At 38.6% G+C, this 23882-nt stretch overlaps 1 protein-coding gene across 2 annotated transcripts in view; it reads left to right on the top strand.

The window, feature by feature from the left end:
* Window positions 1-23882, top strand: part of grin2da (glutamate receptor, ionotropic, N-methyl D-aspartate 2D, a) — an 80497-nt gene that overhangs the window by 5414 nt on the left and 51201 nt on the right. Inside the window, exons 1-2 of one of the 2 annotated variants that reach the window (XM_077195238.1) lie at window positions 19677-19921; window positions 20109-20718. In XM_077195238.1, coding sequence (XP_077051353.1) covers window positions 20161-20718 — 558 coding nt within the window. In that variant the 5' untranslated portion in view covers window positions 19677-19921; window positions 20109-20160. Of the gene's footprint in view, window positions 1-19676; window positions 19922-20108; window positions 20719-23882 lie in introns of those variants that run through there. The other variant, XM_077195237.1, reaches the window with a different exon arrangement.

The raw sequence follows: 23882 nt of genomic DNA, 5'->3' as shown, positions 1-23882 counted from the left end.
ATGCAACGCTAATCGACATAGCCTGTATCATAGAATTTTATAAAAATCTGCCTCACTCTGTTTTTAAGAAGCAACACGGAACAGTTATTTCCAACAAGACTGATGTGTATTGTGATTTTGGTGCAAAACTTTTTACACATTAATCTCATAAATTGTCATCTTTGACGGTATGCTAAGCAAACATACTAGCTATCCCTGTTGCCAAGAGCGATTGATTTATTACTAATTTTGAAAAGTAATTCCACGTAAGATCATTTTAATGTTTTTTAGGGCAAAAGCAAAGAAGGGCGAGTGAGCGGTCGGATCAAAGTAATGAGGGATTAAAACAGTATGAATAGAAAAGTGCCCGTATAAAATAAAGTTGGGCATGGGTTAACATGTTTAATAAAATTCTCTTTTTTTCATTCTACCGAAAATCTGCTGGGAGCCCACTGTTGCTATAGAAACGAACTACACTTTTATGTGCATCTGATAAATCATGCGATCTTGCATGAGTGCATGTATGCTCTGTTATGTAGTCTTGTAGATTAGACTAGTGCGGGTGCGCATTTAGAGTGCACGCTTTCACTGGATGATTTAGTCTTTATCCTCATTTAGTAATATATATCACACGAGTGCAGTTTTTCTACAAATATCAGCATGATAACAAATGTGATATTGATTTTATACAAGTTTAATAAACAAGAAGTTAATATTAAGTGACTTACATTTTAGACACCATATTGCCTGTTTTTGCTCTATTTCGCCAAATCAGTTGACTAGGATAGAAGATAGTCAAATGCTTCTTTCCTTGAACGAATCAGCCATTTGAATGAATCGGTTGAATCTCAATGATTCGCTCATTAACATTGACTCGCTGCCAACTACTGGCGGTTTCAATTTCACATTTAAAGTATCTTTTCTTGTTTTAAAATTATTTTAAATATCAATATTCAATATTGCAAAGATGAATTTTGTTGATACTGATTTCTTTTGATTGGAAACAGCCGTATTGTCTTATTTTATAATTTAATTTGATTAAATTTATGAAATTGACACAAATGATGATGCATGCATATAGCTAGGTTTAAAAATGACTTTATAAAGGTAAAAATACCCATATTAGGTAAAAATCAATTGAAACATTGGAAAAAATAATTTCTGTCACTGCTGTGAACTGACCACCACACAGAGTATGAAGAATATAAAAAAAACTTTAGGACTCGGCTGTCCACGACAGTCCTAAACCTGCCAAAGTACCAACAAAATAAACACTCGAGATATATAATATCGAGATATAATTTTTCGTCAATATCGCACACCCCTATTTCAGCTTCATACAAAGTTTGCTTCATACATTTAGTTTAACTGTATTGTTAAAGATGGCAAACTTTACCATTAAACTCAACTGTGCGCATGCATTACATTGTTCTTGCTCCATTCTGCGTCCTCCTTTGAGCTGAGTTTTCTATTTACTTCAACTGCTCAGTGCTCTGGTAATATCAACGGTAGGCTTTGACCCATTTCATGAGCTGCCATAATTAAAATTATAAATCAGAGTATGATCATAGCTTATTTGCATTAACCAAAATATTAAAACGTTAGCAATACTGATTCAAAACGTGTGCGCCAGTGATTGAATGTCAAAGCGCGTTTTGAATGCCCTGCCAAATGCCTGTTGCTTCGTTGGCACCTTCGTTAAAGTACTTTGTACTTTTGGCGGGAAAATAAATGTAGCGAAGTTGAATAATTTATTTTGTTTCAACTCAAGTACCACAATTTAATTATATTCAAGAAATTAGAAAAATTAGAAAAATTTACTCAAGTACTGTAAAGAATGTATAACCGTTAATACCGGTATAACTGGGGTGGATGTTGGAGTTTTTCCCTCTTTTCCACCTCGCTTTTAAATCTCTTGTGAAAGCCTGTGCGGCCGTGCACATTTTACTTTCGCGGCAATTCGGGGGTGGCAATTTCTTGAATGGTAGGTTCATTATTATTATTATTATTATTATTATTAATGAAAAACACAACAACAAAACAGTACAGGCTCTCAAGTGTCACGCATCGAGCGTGACAGTCACTAATTTCGGTCTTTTGTCACGCACTCCCGCCACACATTGTATTTCTCACGCAGAAAAACTATTTATAATATATTTAATATGCCGCAGCGTCACTCTTACCTGTCTTCAAAACTTGAGAACCCTGTAGTGCTAGTGACAAACTTAAAACGTATAACTTTTATTAACAAAACGAATAACACGGCAGCCTCATTCTTGTGTGTGTATGTAAATGAGTGTTACCTCCGAAATCTTGAAACCAAATCATCATCTCGCCTAACTCTCGTCACATGAAAAATGAAATTCCTGTTGCTGATCTGTGCTACGACTCTCGGTTTGCTCACACTGAATTAAGCAGACGTGTTCAGTTTTTAATTGCAGTGTCTGTTCTCTAACTGAACTAAATGCTTTTTTATTACAAAAAATTGCTGCTGTGGACAAGTGATGTAGGCCTAATCTGTGTGCGGCTTGCAGCAAGCCTACTTGGAGGTTGCTCGGTCACAGCTCAGGGAACTCAGGGAAGTCTCATATACTTTTAAAGGAATATTCCTGGTTCAGTACAAGTTAAGCTCAAACGAAAGTGTTTGTTGTATAATGTTGATAACCATAAAAATATTTAGGCTTGTCCCTTGTTTCTATTTAAAACAAAAAAGCAACAATCAAGGTTGCAGTGAGGAATGTACAATAAGTGAATGACGCCAATGTTTAGAAATGTGAAGCTTACATTAACTCGTTTTATCTGTTTGTGTATTATTAAAGTTGTTAAGCTTTCAAAGTAATTTTTACTGTCATTTATGTGATTGTTGTCATGGTCACAAAGTCGTAAAAGTTGAATAACTTTACGAAGTATTTTTTTTTCTTTTCTCGTACTAAAATCAGGTTAACAGTTTACATCTTGTAGCTATAAAACTAACACAGAGAATTTTAACATTTATGGATTCCTCCCATTCATCATTTTCAGTGTAACCCTAACTGTAACCCAGATTTTTGCTCATTTTCCCTCAGATGTTTCAGTTCCTTAGGGTGTATAAAAATGAAATAAAATGAGATGATTGTTGGCAAACCGAAAACGTATACATCTATAAAATTCACGTGGATAGCTTGTGGATTTATTCACACACTGCTGGAGAAATATAGTATTAAACAATTGAGAGGTCTCTTTTTATTTTTATTTCTTACTGGCTATTTCTCTAAACCTGTTATAGCTTGAAACGTATGTCAGGCTAGCATTCAAAAGCCACACGGTTTACTCATCACAGCCACAGTTTAAGAGATTGTATTGAAGATGAAGAAGCCCATTTGACGGATAAATCCAATGACATCAGTATCAAAGGATGAGAAGAGTGACTATGAAGCATTCAACTGTAACACTCACCCTGGGATTGTTTCTCATTATCTCTAATAAAGTGCAGGGTTCTTGTGTAATGAAATAAGCCTTCAGGTGTGTTGTCAATGCTTTTCTGTTTATTATTTATCATCCCCCATTTTATTACTTTAGTCCTCTTCACACTAACAATGCCCCCAGTCGTAACGATGCTTACGGAGTAGAGCATCACAGCCAGATGTTTCTGCCCACTCCATTACTCATCATCTTTATTTAAGTGCATTGGCAAGCAGGCCAACTGCGTTGTCGTTCTGGACATGGCCAGAATCTGTCCTTTGTGTGCAATTTTTTAGTTCAACGCCTCAATGTTATCTCCATACCATGCCAAATGGCATAAGCCTGGGCAACGCTGTTTTTAGTAGATGCATCTCCAAGAAATATTGGCCATATGCATTTTTCAGAAAGAGAAAACAACATAGGAGACTTAAAAAAACATTAAGTAGGCCTTTATACAAAACAGATTGCTTCAAAGCAGCTTTAGAGTGAACCTAGTTTGCATCATTGAATCATTATTTTCCTGTTGATCAATTAAAAAGAAAAATAGTGTCATTGTTAAGCTGAAGTCAGTTCAGTTCCGTTGTACGGATCGTCAATTTTTAAATGAGTTCAGTTCGCCTGTAAAGCAGCTCTGCAGAAAACGGTGATGTCATCGTCTAGCTCAGTCCAATTCTCTTCAGATAGTGTCATTGTTCAGCTGAAGTCAGTTCTGTGTTAATTCAGTTTCGTTCAAAAACTGTAAAGGCCATCAACTATAAAATGAGTCCTATTCAGCTATAAAGCAGCTTTGCAGAAAACAGTGATGTCATCATCTATCTCAGTTCAGTTTTCATCCGATAGAGTCCCAATGAATATTGTTGAATATTGAGTGTCCCCAACTAAGCAGCCAAACGCAACAGTGTCAAGGAACCCAAACTCCATCAGGTGAGCAAAATGGAGAATGAACCTTGGGAGAATCCAGGCTCAGTCTGAGGAGCAGTTCTCCTCTGGCCGGCCAACAAATGAACATGTTGTAATTATGATTTCATGACATAATTTAGAATATTAAATTCATCCAGTTCCTTTTGCTTGAAGATCGGGATTCATCACACCAGTATTGAGACGAAGCTGGCATAAGGGGTCTGTGCAGAGGACTCCAAAGGATCTGGTTCTTGTGGTCTTTGCTGTTCTGATGACTGTCGTGTCGACGGGGATCCGTTTCTAGGGCTCATCTAGTTGACATGGTCTCTGCTGACATTCAGGGATACATTGTGGTCATGTCGGTGCAGGTTCACAATCTGATATGGATACTGACTGGATCCGGTTGACTACATTAACCTCTGGATAAGGATGAGAGAGCCTTTCCTCTGACGATGTAACAAGTAAAGGGTGTTATAGGAAGTGATCCTGGTTCTGGTTGACCTAATTTATGCAGCCCAACAATTATTTAACTGATTTGAATAATTTAAATTGATTATGTGTTAGGTGTATGTCAGGTTAAAGAGATGTTTTTAGACTAGATTTAAACTGACAGAGTGTGTCTGCTTCCCGAACAAGGCTAGGAAGACTATTCCAGAGTTTAGGTGCTAAATAGGAAAAGAATCTTCCGCCCGTGGTCTATTCTAGGTATTATCAACTGACTAGAATTTTTAGACCGCAATAGACGTGAAGGACTATAATGTGTCTGTCAATAGCTCGCTCAAGTACTGAGGCAAGGCTTGACTATGCAAGAGTTTCACTCGCATTTGCGACTAAAAATAAATGTGTGCAAACTGTAAAATGTATAGGAGCATGAGTGCAAATAAAATGTCTTAAATATCTTAATTGGTTAAACAAACATCTTCATTATCATTTTAAGAGGTCTTACATTTTTTGAATGGAAAACAGCGATACATCCTAATGTAAATATTACACTTAAAAAAAATAACACGGATGAGAAACAAGGCAGAATAAGTGAAGATGCACTGAATATTCATTCTCTGACAGTAGATGGCACTTATGGAACAGCAGAAATTCAGCCGTTACCCTGGTAACCCTGTAAACAAAGCAGCTGCTTCTTTCTGTTTCTGAACAGTATTTAAATGTTTCAAACAGCCAGTCAGATTTATAAATTCACTATGGTGTTCATTCTCAAGGTCGGACATCTGGGACTTTTACTCCTATAATGCACTGCGCGCGCATAGCAACGCGGCGAAGGGTAAAACAAACAAGTGCCCGCCATTAAGCAACACGAAAGCGGAAGATAAACAAGCGCCGAGAATCATGCCTAAAAACTATACATTTATGCAGTTAGCCTTTATTGGCTTTTTTGAAAAAACTGTGTCCCTCACTGACATTGTACAAGCTGTGCCACTGACAGACTGTTCATTACAGCCACTTTGTAACACAGTGCTTTTGAATGAACAGTTTTTTGTTTTTTTAATGAATAAAAAATCGATTACATAGTTAATGTAATCGATGCTTGATGGGTATTTAAACATGACTGCAAGTGTAGGACACATGGTATGTACACATGGTGTTCATACCAGGGGATTTGATGAGGTAAATGTATATGTCTGGATACTCGAGCCTGGGCCATGCTTTTGGGTTGTTCTCCCAGGACTCAGCTGGATGCCGATAGGGACAATATTGTAATGCTAAACCTACATGCAGGCGCTAGGAGACTGTCTATATATTGATAAGACATTCTGTAATAGAAGAAGAAGATCTGTATTCATATAGCTGCTAGCGCCTTTCACAGACATGTAACGTTAGCTAGTCACAAAGCGCTTTACATTAGTGTTTTATTACATTCACTTCTCACCACCGACATACATTCGAATACACAGATATCATTCATCATTAATACAAAGTAGTCCGTTAGTATCCATAACTGACATAATCCACAGCAAAACTTCTGTGAATATATACCTTTTTGATTTTCCTCAGGCTTTGCCTTCGGTTTGTTTTACCCTTCAAACACGGCGGCGGCTTGTTGCTATGCAGGTCACATGATTTGTGACGTAACGCCGACCAAGAGAATCTCAGTACCAATTACTTAATACTTAAAGACTTAATAGGTAATTATTTACATTTTAATCTGGACTAAAACATGCCTATAGATATTGATCGAAAACGTTCTGATTCCTTATTACTGTTTGGTAACACTTTATTTGACATTGTTAGTTCATGTTAAACAATGAATCAAATAATTTTATTAATCTAAGTTATTGTTAACTTTGACATTTACTACATTATTTAAATCAAAAGTTGTATCTGTTAATATTATTTAATGCACTTGAGCTAACATGAACTAACAATGAACCGTTGTATTTCTATTAAATTAACATTAACAAAGAATAAATAACTACTGTAACAAATACTATTTCTCATTGTTCGTTAATGCATTAACATTGACTAACGAGACCTTATTGTAAATCATTTAAGTTAATTTTTTTGCACTTTAATCTATTTGAAACATTTATTTACTTTATACACTTTTTTTGCTTTGTTTTATGGAATTTAAACGTTCAAAGTTTTTTTTTTGGTAACTTAATTCAGTACTGTGATAATACCATATACTGTGATTGAAAGCTTCAGCAATTATTGTGACATGTCTAATTTATATATATATTCTTGTAATTATCTCCTTTTATCTATTTATTAAGGTAAAACACATCATTTTATAAACTTGCATTTATCAACGTTTTTAAATGCACTCTTAAATATTTCAAGTCACGAGCACATGTGCTGCTTGGGGAAAACAGTAAGCGTCAAGCCCTGTGAGGAGCTAAACCATTTAGACAGAAGCTAATATGGTCTTACTTGGTTCTATAAGAACTCTAGCTGCTGCATTTTGGAGCATAATATGCAGTATGTGATTGTGGGATGAAAATAGAGATTAGGATGAACTTTGAAAGTAAAATTTAGGGCTATGCAGGGCTCGACATTAAGGCTTGTCCGCTTGTCCGGGACAAGTGGATTTTTTGTAGGACAAGTAGAAGAGAAAATTAGTTGTCCGACCGGACAAGTTAAATTTCAAACAAAATAAAATGCCATGTTACTTCACGTTATGTGCCACTCGTTACGTCTATTTTACAGATTTAATTTTACAGATTTGAAACGAAGACATGTCCTGAATGTGAATGGCCTGTGAATGTCCTGAATGTGACTCGCAGAAAGACGCGCACCAGTATGATGCGCATGCACAGACCGCGCGCCAGAATACAGTTCTCTTTCGCGCTTGAACGAACATCAACACACACAATTAAGCCAAAATGTCATTTGTTGAGTATCTTCATAACACAAGAGCAGTCTTATGATGGACATAAAGAGTTGTGACTCATGAGAGAATGAGGCGCGTGTGAGATCCGCGTCTCTGTCCACAGCGGCTGCTCTTAAAGGGCCAGCTACCAATAAAGTGTTCTGTCAGTAAAGTTAATGAAAGAACAAAGGGAACAGAGAAAATTACTCACTGCTCTTGACTAAAGAACTTGTGTAGCTTTAATAAGGAGTAGTCTATATATAATTTATAATTTATGCTGCGCAGACTGTTTGATAACTTTATTCAATTTCTGTATATGTCCTACCTGTTAGACAGTTCATTTTTATCCAAACATCACTGGCTTATTGATCATTATAGGTGTTATCAATCATTTAGTTGTTATTGCTAATTTCAGAATTATCACTAATCTGTGTGTGCATTTGGTTTAGAACCAAACAAGTTGACTCATGAAACCATTTGTTTATTATATCGCAATCGCATATCACAACCGCAATATTGATCTCAATAATAGGAATATGACATTTTCCCCAAATTGTGCAGCCCTAGATAAAATTATAAATCTTTACCCGGACAAGTGACTTTTGTGCATGGACAAGTGAAACATAAATTTACTTGTCCGAAGGACAAGTGCCTCAAAAAGTTAATGTCAAGCCCTGCTATGTATATTAGATCAACAGCAAAAGTAAAGTTGCAAGAAACTCCGAGACATCCGCTGGAATTTTATTGATTGAACCACGTTGGCTTTAACTTAATATGCATTACTCGCTCTAATACCATCAGTCAATCAAGGCTTAAAGTGGAGAGGACATCAATCACTAAAGTCCAAAGCAGATTCTCTTTTTAAAGACACTGGGGTGCATACTGATTGTGCCAAATCCTGTCGTCTTGATTTTTATGTCCATGTAGCAAATGCTTTTGTGATTTAGGTTTTTAGATTTGGATAATGTGTGTCTACTTATGTATAAAAGCTCTTTAGTTTGCAAGCAAATATTTGTGGTGAATCTGACCATTTTGTCTTTTTTTTTTTAAATTCACAGAGCTAACACTCACTACAATGTTGAATTTGTCCGAATCTCAATTTGTAGGAATTCTAGCTGAGCAGCTGCCAGTTTCATACACCAGTGAACAAGACGACCCGCTCTGCTGATGCCGGGAAAGTTATCGCTTCAGGTCGCCGAACCGCGATGGTTGGCTACTGGCAGGCCTTCAGTAAATTTAATGTTACAGCCAAATATAACAGATATAACACTCATTGATGGCACTGATCCAGATTCAGTGGCATCTCTAATCTAGCTGCAAATCCCATAACTGGGTATGGTTATTTTATTAATGATGCAGTCATAGTTATCTATAAAGCATACATACATTTAGTATTTATTAGCGGATGGATGAAGAATAAGGCAATAAAAGCAACGGTGCAGATTGCTCATGAGGCATAGTTTTAAAATAGTGATATTATTCAACACAAGACTCATTAGGCATCCAAATGAAGACAACAGATTTAATAGATCATATTACAGTAGGGATTAGAGACGTCAACAGTTTGACCAAGTTCAACCTCATCATGTGCGTATGATCTGTGAAGAGTGCTTACATCTCGTGTTAATACTGCTGCAATGTGAGCGATGCAGTCTTGACAAGATATTAATGTGAACACAGACTGTTTTGTGAATGCAACGTATAGCGTTAATGAATGTTGTTAAACAACAATATTGATGAGGAAACCAATTACTGTTATTCGTTTATTTCTCTCGTTCAAGTATTAGAAATGCTTAAAGGCCCAATTTTCCACTAACTTGATTTAAATATTCATTTATTAAATCATGTTAAATATGAATTGCTCAAATATGAAATCATATATTGCTGTGAAAACTGGTTATAGAATTATGTAACTTCAGTGTGGTACTTAAAGCAACACCATGGAACTTTTCCTCTTCGGTCGCCCTACTGGTTGGAAACGAAATTGTCGATTACCGCTGTCGTAAATAATTTAGCCTACCGTCGCACGCACGCACGCTGTTTATCCAGCACCGCCTTTAGAATGAACGATGTCAACAGACAAGGTAGAGTATGTTACATGAGTTCATGAAAGGATGATGTATTGGATGATATATTCTCATCAGAAACGAAGAAAAACGAAATAATGCATATTGTAGTGCCTGACGTAAAGCAGTCGAATTTTGTAATTCTTTTTGTGGTCGGGTTACTACCCGAACCCCGAAGTTCTGTAGTGCCAGTAAAAGCGATACAGACCCCGTCAGGCTATGGTAGAAGTGACTTTCACCCTGTTACGACTTGATGAACCACTGATAAGATTTTGGAAACATTATTTTAAGGTAAAAAATGTTACATAGTGTTGCTTTAACTACTGAAATGTTGGTATTGTCAATCCATAATCCAAAAACAAGGAGACTAACATGTATATTGTACAGTTTAACCTGAAAATGTATTGAGTCTCTCTCTCTCTCTCTCTCTCTCTGTCTCTCTCTCTCTCTCACACACTCACAAACACACACACACACACACACACACACACACACACACACACACGCTATATGTGTATTTTTTTTTCCCATATTTGAAAAATGAATTGCACAGTATGACCCACACGCAGATAACTAGTAGATGTCATCAGGGACAGTTCTGTTAGAAACACTTCGACAGCTCCATGATCGACTGCAGCCTTGGAGATTGCAGTGATGTGTCCTGATGTGGTAAATGCAGTCTGAAATCTGTTACATCAGCATCAGACTGCATGTCTTGTGCATGTAATTTTATAGCTTTCTTTGTTGAATCCTTCATTAACAACAGAGTATTGCCGCATTTGTTGCTACTATGCTTGCATCTATTATCTGAAAGTCTACAATTTATGGCCAAAATTGTGAGTACTTACTCAACGATTTCCTTTTCATCAGTGTTGGAATTTTCTTATCCTATATTGATTTCTTTATAAATGCCACAATATATTAGTAGATTATATACTCTATTCAATTATATAATTTATTGTGGTAATTATTATATAGTGTATATTTAATAATTGTCTATTAATTTATCATTAAATATACAAACTATTAGTAACAATTATTAATAGTTTTTTTAAAAATAATGAATATATTATATATATATATATATATATATATTTATTTTTTTCTTTTGATGAACAATTAGGGAGTGGATTGTTTTTATAACAGAACATGGTTTAGATTTTGTGAGATTCACCCAGTTTTAATTAAAGGTTGCAAATTGAGAAAAAGAAAAAAAGGTAGGCCTAATTGTTATTAGTGAGTTTGTATCACATTGTTTTTGTCTTTTAGATATAACGTCAGCTGTGCAAGGAAACTCAACACTTGCTGTTTGTTACATGTGAAATGGCCTTGTGTTTGTAAACCTATGACTGACCCTATTTAAGTGTGAGTTCTGTCTGCATGGTGGAGTGGGCCCTGAGGCCCCCGGCTGGCCTGCAATTCCCAGCAGCTCTATTTAAAAGGGCCTGTGTCTGAGCCAGCTAAATATCAACTCATTAGCTCAGGCAAATGGGACTGCAATATATAAATAAATAAAAAACGGAAAGGGAAAAGAAAGAATACTGAATCCATTTAAGCCCTGGTGAGAAGCACAGGAAACGCATGAGAGGGAAAGGGTAGAAATGAGTTTCGTTAGCATTCTTCCCATATTTTTGTGCTTGTTTTCCCCCCGTTTCAGACCTTTTTGCTACCGTCCTTGGTCTGTCCTCATATTTCTTGTTCCTCCCCTCTCTGTTTCAGTTCCCCTCTCTCGCTCCCTGATTTTTCTTTTTTTGGCATGTCTGTTCCTCCCTGTCTGTGGCCTATATCTTTTGCTCACACTTCTTCTATCTGCTCGCAACCTCTTTCACCTTTTGTGGTCTGTAATTTCCTGGAATATTCAGCCATGCTGAATTTCGCCCTCATGTTCCCAAGCCTCTTTCAAATCTAATTAATTAAATTATTGTTAAGAACACTGGAAACAAGGTCACAGCGATGCCTGTTGATTACTTTCCCCTTGTTGCAGAATACAGCAGAGCCGGACGGCATGTGTTGATTCATATTGCCTACTTGGATGCTTGGAGCCTCACAGATACCGTAACACCCTTTTTTTTCTTTTTTTTTCAGTTTAACACCTCATTTACAACAACAATATTTTCATCATGTCGTCCTTTTGTGGACACAAAAGATTGCACCAGTGCCCAATCAACTGAGATGTTCTTTTACCTTCTTTTTACCCTCCTTTAACCTTGTTGTGCTTCGGGGCTTGCTATAGTTCTCAGGTATAATCTGCTCTCTCGCAGCGACACACTTTTGAAGAATATGCATGAAGTAAAGCATCTATGGTGCAATAAATTGCAATTCCGTGCTCCTCATGCTGGTGGACGCGCCAAACTGCATTTGACCGAATGAATATGATGTTTCATAAAATGACAGAACGGATTTTGCCAGGTGGGTCTGTGAAATGGAAATGGCAATTTGCACCCAGGGACTAATGATGGCATTATCGTACGCAAAACTTTATTTTTTTTTTTTAGGTGCGTGTAGCACACGGAGCATCACCCCTGTTGCAAGGGACAAGGCTGGGTCTGAGTGAAAGGAAGCCATCTTTAGCTGCATGAAGTTCCATCTCTGTCAGAGCCGGGGCCCTGCAGTGGCGTGAAAAGCAGTTCGATCTTGGCGGAATTTAATTTGTTTTTCTTCACTTTTCTCCGCCTTTCTTTTGGGTTGAGGCTGTGCAATATGTTGCTAAGAGGATGTTTTTTGTTTGGAGGGAATCTTCAGTTTGATTGTGAATCCAGAGTTAACACCTCACTATAGAATCCTTTTCCACAGAGAAGGTTATTGCACTGCGCGGAGAGCACTTGTGTGTGTTCTTTTGCACTAGCAAGACCGAGGGGACGGTGGCTCACGTCAAGGTTCCTCGCTGTAATGTATTCAATGAATGGGGTCTCTGCTCTGCTAATTATCCAAAGTAATTAACAGCTGGTTTTCAAGGTATTGCATATCATTATGTCATTAAAACTGTCCTTTGTGGAGGAGTGTGGGAGTCAGTGGTGGACTGCATGAACTCTGAAGTGACTGGGGCGTGGGTGGATATTTTCTCTTGCATTGCATTGTACAATAATATCACTCTGAACTCTGTGTTGTAACCACACATAGGCTTATATGCTGTGAAAAGGGTTGCAAAGGGCAGTGGGATCCGTCTTTGTTAAAGTCAACATGAAATCAAAATTGGCCTTATTTACTTGCTTGATGTACACACACCTGCTCATATTTTAAATTGATGGACATTATTCAAAAGATTGTTTTTGTATTCATATTTTCTATATTTTTTGTATTTATATTCTTTCATCAATGTATTAAATTGCTCCACCGCTGAAACAAACAACAACAAAAAGTCTTTGTAATCTTTCATCATAATGTTGTAATTTGCCCTCCTCTGAAACAAGACAATTGCTCTTTTCAATTGCTTCCACCTGGACCCGTTCTGATATGCAACAACCACTTTCACAACCCAATCAATTCCAATGGATTAAATAAGTCCTGCCCTTGACTAACTAAAACACTTAACTTTCTTTGTTGGAAAGTATTCCTTCATGAAGGGGTTTCATACTGTAGCAATACCATAAAAGAACAATTTATGATTCCCCAATGAACCTGTCAGTAAAATATTCTTATAAGAACCAATTTTTTTTCTTATTGTGAAGAACTTTTTTTCTACTTCATTGACTACGTTTACATGCAGCCAATATTTGGGTTATGGTGGGGTTAAGGTCACTATTCGGGTTTCTGAAACATTTGGAATAACCCATTTACATCCGTGAGCAGAGAGAGTTACTCCTATATACATGGAATTGCAATATCCTGATGTAAACGGCGACGCACGGTTAGCGTCAACCTTAAGACGCAATACGTGTCATTTCCGATTCTTCTTCCTGTATCCAAAGACAACAACAACAGCAGCAGCACGCGGATAATGAATAGTTCGGGGCAGATAGCGAACGCCTTTGTTTGCGTTGATACGCGTTTACATGATCAAAAATTCGGGTTAGAAAAGGGGTACCCCAGGTATCATATCCGGGTTTTTAAAATCCGGGATATGAGCATATTCAGGTTTTTGCCGGTGTTTACATGGCCGTGTGTGACCGGGTTATTGCTAATATCCCGGTTTTGAACGGGTTATTGGCTACATGTAAACATAGTCACTGATGTTAAGGTTCTTCATGGAACCATAATGCCAATAAAGAGCCTTTATTTTTAAGAGTGACAAAGTGAAAGAAAATAGTTCTTCCTCACTAAAAGTTTCTTTGGGGTAGAGGTCTGCACTCCCGCGGGAGTCCCGCGGGTCCCGCGGGTCCCGACGCAAAACAGTGCGGCGCGGGACAAATTTTTAAAGGTCACTGCGGGAGCGGGCGGGATGATGAGGTGCACTTGCGGGTGCGGGCGGGAGGGATGATACGCTGCACTCCCGCAAATTAAATATGAGTATAAAGTAAAATATATAAATGATTAAAGTAGCGTACATAATTTGTAGTTGTGAGGGAGATTCTGATTGGCAGCAATAAAAACGTTTTAAGCAGCCTAAACTTGTGAATGTTGTCGGGTAGGGCGGGGCCTAATCTCACGCACACTTGTTTAGAGACAATTCCTTTCCCGCTGCTCCGAGTTCGAATTCGAAAGGTAGTTCAAGTTCAAAATAGACAGCATGGACGAGGAACAGAGCGCCTCTAGTGCTTCAGATAAAGTACTGTTGTGAATATTATGCTGTTTGTAATATGGGACCAATAAATATGTTACCAAGTATTGGTAAGGAATTTTGTGTGCACGCATTTTTTCCCCAAGACCTTTCGTCAGACAGAAAGTGCGGGCGGGAGCGGGACATTATATCACAGATGCGGGCGGGAGCGGTACTAAAAATGACAAATCTTTGCGGGAGCGGGACTGAACACTGCGGGAGCGGGCGGGAGCGGGTCTGAAAATTGTGTCCCGCGCAGACCTCTACTTTGGGGTACTAAAAGTGGTTCCTCTATGGCAGGGATGGGCAACTCTTGTCCTCGAGGGCCACTGTCCTGCAGAGTTTAGCTCCAACCCTAATTAAACACAAACACACCTGAACAAGCTAATCAATGTTTTCAGGATTACTAAAAAATAATTTTTGTCAGGGTTGGAGCTAAACTCTGCAGGACAGTGGCCCTCGAGGACCGGAGTTGCCCATCCCTGCTCTATGGCCTTGTCTAAAATCTATTTTGATTTTTCCTGGCACCACATTTGTTTCTAAAAATGTACTTTTTCTCTTGTTGAATATCCCATTTCTCCATAAAATAAATAGGTTATGACAATCTTTTTGATGTTTACTGTAAATTTTGACTTTTTTTTTAAGCAATAGGAATGTTGAATCCACAGAAGTCTTTGTAAAACCTGCACCATGAGTTGTGAATGAAGAAGGGCTCATGTTGTTATATGATACACTGCAGACTCCACTATAGCTCATCTCCATGCAAGAATCAAAGATGACCGCATGTAAGACAGCACTGCAAAACGCAGAGAAAGTGATCTACCCACATCCCTTGCAGCAAAAACAACAAAAAAAGACCTGCAGGGCTGGCGGCTTACTCAGCATCCAGGTCTTTCACAAAAAAGAGGCTTTGATGGTGATGTTGAAGTCAATACTACCCAGACATAGGAAACGGCAAGGAAGAGGTCCATGGTGGGCTTTTTCAGATGCTGATGCATGAAACTCCCACATTAGAATCTCCTTTCTTTCTTTTTTTCTTCCCCGCAAGAGAGAGTCATTTTGGATAAGTGCTTCTCTCTGGGAAGCACAGCACTGCACTGCAGACCTATGATCTAAACAAGTGACCATCTGTTCAGCCCTCCATTGTTCTCCCAAAAAGCAACTTGAACTTGTTAGAAGAAATCTGCAAGCTACTCAAAACTCCCCACACAGATATTACAGTGCCAAACCGGAATATTTAAAGGGTTTCATTGAGGAACACTGAAAGATTTTTGCAGTCATTCAAGTCTGATGAAAGTGCGCTGCTGTAAATGTACCTGCAGCAAAATCCTCGTGAGATGGAGGGATGGGGAGAAGCTGAAAAGTGAATGATCCCAGAGATGTCATTTAGAGACAATGTTATTTAAATGTGCATTATTAACATGAAAATATCCTGAAGAGCCAGCATTTTCCAAAGGTTTGGAGTAGAGTCTTTTGAGGGGGAGAAAACGGCTATTGCTTTACAGATTACAAAAGCACAACCAGTACTTGTCAAAGCACTGTACTTAGCTTTCGAACATCCGTAGAAGCGCAAATTTCTGTTTTGAAAATGGGGCAATTTCAGATATAGAATACCTTTGACTATAAGAGCAGTACATTCTTGTTAGCTTTGTGAATAGATCCTGTTTGCCAGGATATGCCAAGTCATACGCATGCTGGAAAGTCATGAGGACTAGGAGAACAGATTCCAAGCCAGTCAATTTCTCAGAGTCACTCAGTCGGATACAGAGCTCCACAAATGTACTGCCGCGTATGCTAGTACCTCAAGCTGAACCACGCTGAAAAGAACTTGGTCGTTGAGCAGCACTTATTTGATTTTCGCCCTTCAGTTACCTTGACAATTTCTACAGTTTATCTTGTTTGTAGTTCTGAAAGACTAAAAGAACAGTTCACTCAAATTTTGTTGTTATTTACCAACCCTCATCTTGTTCCAAATCCGTGTGATTTTTCCTTTTTCAAGTGGAACACAAAAAGAGTTTTAAAGAATATCCTGCCACTCTTTTTTTTATATATTGAAAGTGAATTTGGACTGGAGCTGTCAAGCTCTAAAATGATAAAAGCACCACCATAAAGGTATTATCAAGATGGTTCAAACAACTTGTATTTTCTGGTCTTCTGAAGTCACAAGATAACGTTTAAACACGTTTTTTTTAGACATGTGTTTTTTTTCTTTCTTAACTGGATCAAACAATTAGCTGAAATTCTGTTCTTAAAGTAAATATCAATATTTGATTAAATTAAATTTATTCCCAATGTTGTCAGTGGCGAAATGATTTTTCATATACAAACAAAATAGACATTTACAGAGAGATAAATTGATGACCTGTTGATGCCCATTCATATTGCTGCTACTTTCATGAATGTCTATATTACTAAAATGCATTGAACACTTTTTGTTAAAATGCTAGTTTGGCCCTTTTTGCTTAAAATTAAGAAGTCTGTACAGTACATATTGGAGAGCAATGATGTGCTAAGATGGGGTCACAAAGTATAAAAAGTATTTTGCCTTTACAGTGCACCACAGAAATCTCAAGACATTTTCTCTTTGACTCATTTCATCATTGGGTCACTCACTGGGGTCCCAGAATGAGTCGATTCTGCTTATCAGACCTGAACGGAAACTTAAATATTTATTGCCATCAGACTCTTGGGGAAACAGCATGAACTCACACAACAATATTTACTAATATACTATTCTTATAATATACTTCTATGTACTATAGAATTTACTATTCTAATTTGAATAAGACGAGTTAAGTTGTGGGGTGGTAGTCGTTATATTTTAGACCTGTGGGTTATTCCGAGGCTGGAGTATTCCGAGGCTGGAGTATAACTCGTTTAAACCCTGTAATGGCAGCATTAAGTTATTTTTTGTTTTTCAGCAGCTGCTTTGTCACAAGATCAAGCATATGTAATAATTTACCGTTTTTATTTCTGTGGGCAAGTTCATTCAGAAGTGTGGTTTCATTAAGGTTACTTGTCATTTAACAGACGCTTTCTACTAGTACACAAATGGCAGGAGCTGTTTCCCCTAGAGCAACACGGTATTAAGTGCCTTGATGAAAGACTTGATTGTGTTAGGCTTCACTTAGAAACTCCCCAGTTTATGTGTCAGCCCTGCCTAGGATCACATTTGTGACGTCTGTGTTATCAGCCCAGTCTTAATCACCAGACGGCTTCTCACAGAGGCAATGACTGGCCTGATTGCCTGACTTAGAGTGTTTTCACACTTTATCCGATTGCTTCAGTCCATACCCAATTTCAGTTGTTCCCCTCTGTTCTGCTTTCACACTTTTTTCCTGATGTGCCGAACCGCTTCTGTCATCAACATGTGGCAACAAGCTTTTAAATGCTCATTAATGTTTGCTTCACCTTTTCGGTTTTGCACATTTATTTCAGGCACATTATTTTAGAAAATCATAATTCGGAGCAATTATAAATTTGGAGCAATGTGGTGTGTCTTAAAGGTTTTCCTTTCTGTTTAGAAGTGCTTGAACTTCTCTGTCTGGTTTTATGTCGATATTGTTGCTGAATTCAGTGTTCCAGTGTCAAAAGCAGCTCACTGTTTAAGCTCGCCTTCAGAAAGTCAAGCTCACAGAATTTAAGAGCAAAAACAATGTCTAGCCGTTTTGTCAATCACCTCAGTTTTTGCACTTTAAATTGTGGTATATACACCTATTAGCAACTTAACCACTGGCCTTAATGACAAGAACCCTCGACCTCATTGTCACAAGAAAGCATGCAGTTCCTTGTATTTCTTCATAATTGTTTTTTTTTAAAACACACCTTTCAACACAAACTACCAAACCGGGCTTCAAAAGTCTGAAAAATTGCGATGCCTGCCCCATTGGGTTTTAGTGGGGCCCATCATTATTTTAGGAAATATAGTGACCATAGATGTTTTCACCTCTCAAAAATTTAACTTCATTTGCAATTCACTGCATGTTTAGATACAAGTCTAATGAGGTGTGTGCTGGACTTCCTACTCTACTGTGTTTTAAAGAACCTTTTTTTTCTGCACTTTCTTTCCAATAACCCATTTGGATCAAACATAAAGGGCTTTATACCTCCACAGTTTCACTTATAATCATACTTAACTATCCAGAACAGATGTTCCTATCTAGACTCGGTCCACTGTACGGGTTATTGTTTTCTTCTTCATCCGTTACTTTGTATTTCTTTGAAGCGGAATTATTATTTGAATGGATTTTTATGCTTGATGCACAAATAAGTCACCTTCTCTTGTCTTCAAACCTTTGGATTTCAACGTATAGCCCTTTTTAAAAGCCTGCTGTCCACTTGAAGTACTGTGCGCTATACATAACGCAGTCAAATACATTTTGTTTGTTCTTCCGTTTAGTCTGCAGTATTTTTGCCCTACTCGCCACTGCAGTTTTTGCCCATAGGCCCATAGTAATGATGTCCTGAATTATGCAGCAGACCCTCTTTAGTCCCTTTTTCCTTCACTCAATCCCTTATAGGCATCTGTCCTTTACGTTATTGAACTCACTCTTAAATATTTCTCTTTTTACCTCCTTTGCTCCCATCATTTCCACCCACCCCTCTTTCTTCCCACTTCCATTCAAACGTCCACTTTTCTCTTTCAATATTTTTTCACCCCCTCTCCTCTGCCTATTGGTCTTTCCCAAACGGGTCTTGCTTTCCCAAGTCTTAATCCTCCATTCTGTGTCTTTTTCCGAGTGTCAAAAGAACTGCAAGGAGAATTAATGGGGGAGAGAGAAGGAGGAAAATGAGGAGAAATTATGACATCACCGTGCCTTCTGGTTCAAAGCTATGGCATTAGCAGCTCCAGCTCTGAAACATAGCCAGTATGACGGAGAGATAGACGTTCATATGTGGGTGTGTGAATGTGCTGCCAGACCCTGAGTCAGTGCGTTAGGCTACTTAATATACACGTTAGTGCAACTATATGTACATTTGTGCTATACATCACACTGTATTTCGCACTATTGCTTGTCTGTGCACTCGCATACACTTTGTTTGTGTATAAATAAGTGTGTTTAGTGGGAGGTTAATTAAAGAGAGTGTGTATGTGCACGACTACTGCAAAGGCGGAGGGATGGGTGGGTAGGTTTTGATGGCTGGCGTACAAAGTGACTTGAAAATGATTCATGGTGTTGCTGGCGCTTACATGGCCTGCCATTTGTATCAGCACAAGCACGCCGTCTCTCCCTCCCTCTCTCGTTCTCGTGCGCTCTCGCTTTTTTCTCTCATTGTATGAGGAACACAAACAAAAGGCACAGAGGGCGGCCTCATCCCCTCTGTTCTTCTTTATTTTCACTTTTATTTACTCCGTCTGCTCTGGATCCACCCAGGCAGAGATGGGCGCTTTACGACCAGGCAGATTTATAGCAGAGATTGGAGACGCTGTCCTGCGTTAAAGGATCTAATGCATGAATCAATGCAGAGGAGGTAATGATTTCCCACGTTCCCTGGGGAATGGTGAGGTTCAGGGAGGTGAGATTTGTCAGCTTTCTTCTCCTATTCCCATGCGGGGACTTAACTACCTCTGCCAGGTTAATGTATCTGGTGTCTGTAGGCGTCCTAATTGATGTTGATGGACTGTACGCTGATGACTTGCCTTTCATGTTTTCCCTCGGTTCAGTTACGTTGTTTCTAAAAGTCCTTTCTTTTCTCCCTCAAGGTCTCGTTCCAGCATAAAGCTCTACTCACCCAAGTGACCCTCTGCCTGTGTTATGGCGGCGAGGCCCGCCCTTTCGTTTCTATTGGCTGTCCTGGCGTGCACTGGGCCGGCCCAGCCCTCCCCCCCACTGCTGCTCCGCCCCCGGGAGAGAGAGAGGGACTCAGGAGGGGCTTCGGGCGGAGTCAACATCGCTGTGGTTCACTCCGGCTCCTCCCACCTCCCGGAAACGAGCGCTGGGGTGGGGGGCGTGGGCGGGGCCTCTTCAGCGGGCTCCGGCTCTGGTGCCGGGCCAAGCAGCAGCAGCAGCAACTCGGGGACGGGTTTTCTAAGTCGGGCCTGGTCAGGACAGGTGGGTGAAAGTGTGATGACACCATGGGGTCCCGCGAACGTGATCTGGCTGGCCGTGAACGAGAGCAGTCCTGGGAGCCTCTTGCTACAGTTATGCGAGTTACTGGCTACCACTCCACTACAAGGCCTTGTGTTTGAGGAAGAGAAGCCACCACCGCCCAACCGGGCACCGTTAGCACCTATGCTGGAATTTGTCTCCGCCCAAACAGGAGTGCCTATCATTGCTGTGGGAGGAGGGGCTGGTTTGGGGAGGGAGCCACAGGTAAGAGTTAAGATTCATTCATAAGATTCTTAGATATAATGGTTCGTTATGAATTTGAGAAAATGGAATCGGCTGTGGTGTTTGCACTTAACTGTTTAAGGAAAACAAATTATGCAAAACTGACATTTCCAGGGTCTCAGAAGCAGAAGTTGTCATATTTAGGTAAACTTCTATAGTGGTGAAACGAAACAAATATAATTTTGAGTTCCGATTTGCACCAATTGCAAATGAAAAAATCCACAATAGGCCAATTTCATACTTCAGGGATTTTGGCTTCCAGATTGGCCCACGCTGGGTAACTTTTTTTTAATTTTTATAGGGTAACAGCGTTGACTGAGCCGAAATAGAACTATATCATGAATTGTACAAATTAAATACCATGAAAATGTTTGAACTGTCTTGATTTTTTTTTTGGTGAGACTACAAAGCTCTAATTATGAGCTAAATTTAAGAACTAATTTGAAATGAAGGCTCTAATTGGTTATATCATTCTCTGTGTCTGTTTGTACATGATCACACTGTTTTTCGCGATGTGCTGGGGAAATCATCGGCTGGCAGCTCCCTTCTCGCACAGACCTGATCTGCTGATTCATAATAAGAGCAGGGCTGCTTGCACCCAGGACATATCGAGCATACATTAAAGCATACATTTCTGGACATATCTATCATAAACTGCAACACTTCTGTCATCTTTAAATTATATTTCATCTCCTTCACTCACATATGCTCCAGTCGTCATCATCTTAAAATCTGTAATTCTGCACAGACTTAACAAACCCATTAGAAGCGGTATTGTTGCTGTTGCACATTGTATAGTTGCTCTGCTTGAATACAATGCGTTCATGAAAATAAATTATGTTTCAATTTCATCATTTTAATCTGTCAGGATTAGTAATAACATATGCTTGAATGCGGGATATTATGTTGTGACATCCGACAGAATGGTGAAACCAAGACATAAGATATATATTTTATAAATAAATGCTCATCATATGGTGATACGAGCAGGGATATTACTGAATGAATACATATTTCGGTGACATGACAGACGGTGAATTAAAAAACAGAGAGTGGCTGTTTAGCTACAAACAAGTACAAATTAATTTCTTTATACATTTTATAACAGCAACTTGGAAAACAGGCAAAACAGAAAAGTTAAGATGTGATATTTAAGAATAGAGCGTACTAATGTAATAGTCGCAGACATGTAGTAGAACTAATTTTACACCGCAGTGATGTAATTTCCGTTTCTTGAGAAATTGGCCTTTAACGTTACATTTTTTTTAAAGATGAAAATATAAAAAAAACTTGATAGATTTACAATGTTAATCATTGTGGAAACGCATGATCACAATCTGTGAAAAGAGTCCATTGGTGTGGCTGTCAGTTCTACTGCCAGTATGTTAGAGCCGTGAATATGACACTATACTGTATATGACAACTGATTGGCTGATCACAGTAAACGAGCATGCACAGTCACACGCTATTCGTTAGCTAGTGTTATATTCTGAGCTCTTACATGGAAAATAAAAGTTAATTTGATGCTTTTTAGGGATTTCAAAGAGCCCTTGAAAACATATTGGTCATGGGTAAAATTTCTATAATATAATATGATTTATTTGTTTATATGTTGCTTGCAAAAAATTGGCATGAATAAACAGATGCTTCTTGTATCCAGCAGCAGCTACTAACTGGACTAGACTAGCCAGACAAACCCTGACCTAGTCTAATTTTAATAAACTAAAGCTCATTATCATTTTCTTTAGACCTAATTCTTTTATTTTTTCTGGAATGCGCAATAACACTTTCCCCAGAGATGTAATGGTATTTGGGCATTTTTCATGCCATGACCTCAGTAGTCCTCCCTGTGTACACTGCTCTCAGCGGCCTGGAAAAGCACTGAGCTGTCTCCTAGAAATGCCTCTTCTAATTTTAGCAAAACAGTGAATAAAATAATTATTCAAAGTATTACGCATTAGTCAACAATACAGGTCAGCCGGGGTTTGAATGGGCAGTAAACAGGGTAAAATGTTGTGTAAGAGGCCTGTGTAGTAAAAATATTTGACCAAAATTATGGTAATTACTTTTTGAGTTACGGTGGCCATACACACTAGAATGTAAGAGGAAAAAATACAAGGGTTTGCAAAAGTAATGCCTCCATCATTTGACCATAAGTTGAGAAAATTGCCCTCCAAAGTTGTCTTCCCTCTAAAGACATGTCAGAATGTCAGATGCATGAAAGCATTTCTGATTGACTGAAAAAGTGTGGGCCACTCCCAGATGTTTATAGAGCCCTAGGGCTGTCACAGAGACAGGTGGGATATTTCTGGACACATTTAAATGATTGTCAAGATTTGATTCAATGGATTCCAAAGAAAACAGTTTAAAGCCCCTTTAATCTAAATGTAAACTAGTAAAATGACATTGTGTTTTTATAGTAAGGTGCCATCAGCAACTGAAAATCGTGTGATGCATGTAGTGTTTTGTACCCACTCTGTGATACACAAACACATCCGGTACAACTATTATGTTCAGAAATGATTCAGTCAGAGGCCTTTTGAAGGTCTCTTTTGTCACGTAAGCCTCATGCTGTCTACACATGCCCTGGATTTACAATATTTAAAATCTCTGTCTGTTTCGTACTTTTTTCCCATCTTTTGAACAAACAATGTCTAAGGCTTGTTTGGAAAAATCCCTACTTAAATGATTCATTTTGCAGCAACCAGTATCTGCCTCTCGCATGTGACGGTGGACTAAAAATTCACCGTGTCGTAACACTTAATAAGATTTCAGCATAATTAAGGTGACCAATTAAACTCGAATAAGTTTCAGGCTACCTGTGTTGTTTTACTCACTCTCAGGAGACATCCTCTCCGCCAGCATATTTCTCTCCTGTGGAAAAAAATTACATTACTTTTTCATTTGCTTGCTTATGCTTTAATTAACTACATTTAGAAAGGCTCATGTGTTGTGGATTGGTGCGAGCGTGGGTTTGGAGTCATGGAGTTAACTGTGTCTCGCAGAGCACATCTCCAGAGACTTCCTTTACCTCTTCACAAACCGCTAACCAGAGCACGGCACTAAGGAGTCACAACTGGTTTAATTAGGACAGTAATTAATTACATTATGTGGTTAAATATTCTGATGTGAGAAGAACGTAGATG

This window comes from Siphateles boraxobius, unplaced genomic scaffold (assembly GCF_051911475.1).
Source record: "Siphateles boraxobius isolate OS27281-9 unplaced genomic scaffold, OSU_SipBor_1 33, whole genome shotgun sequence".
Lineage (NCBI taxonomy): Eukaryota > Metazoa > Chordata > Actinopteri > Cypriniformes > Leuciscidae > Siphateles > Siphateles boraxobius.
This window is presented reverse-complemented; position numbering and strand designations above follow the sequence as displayed.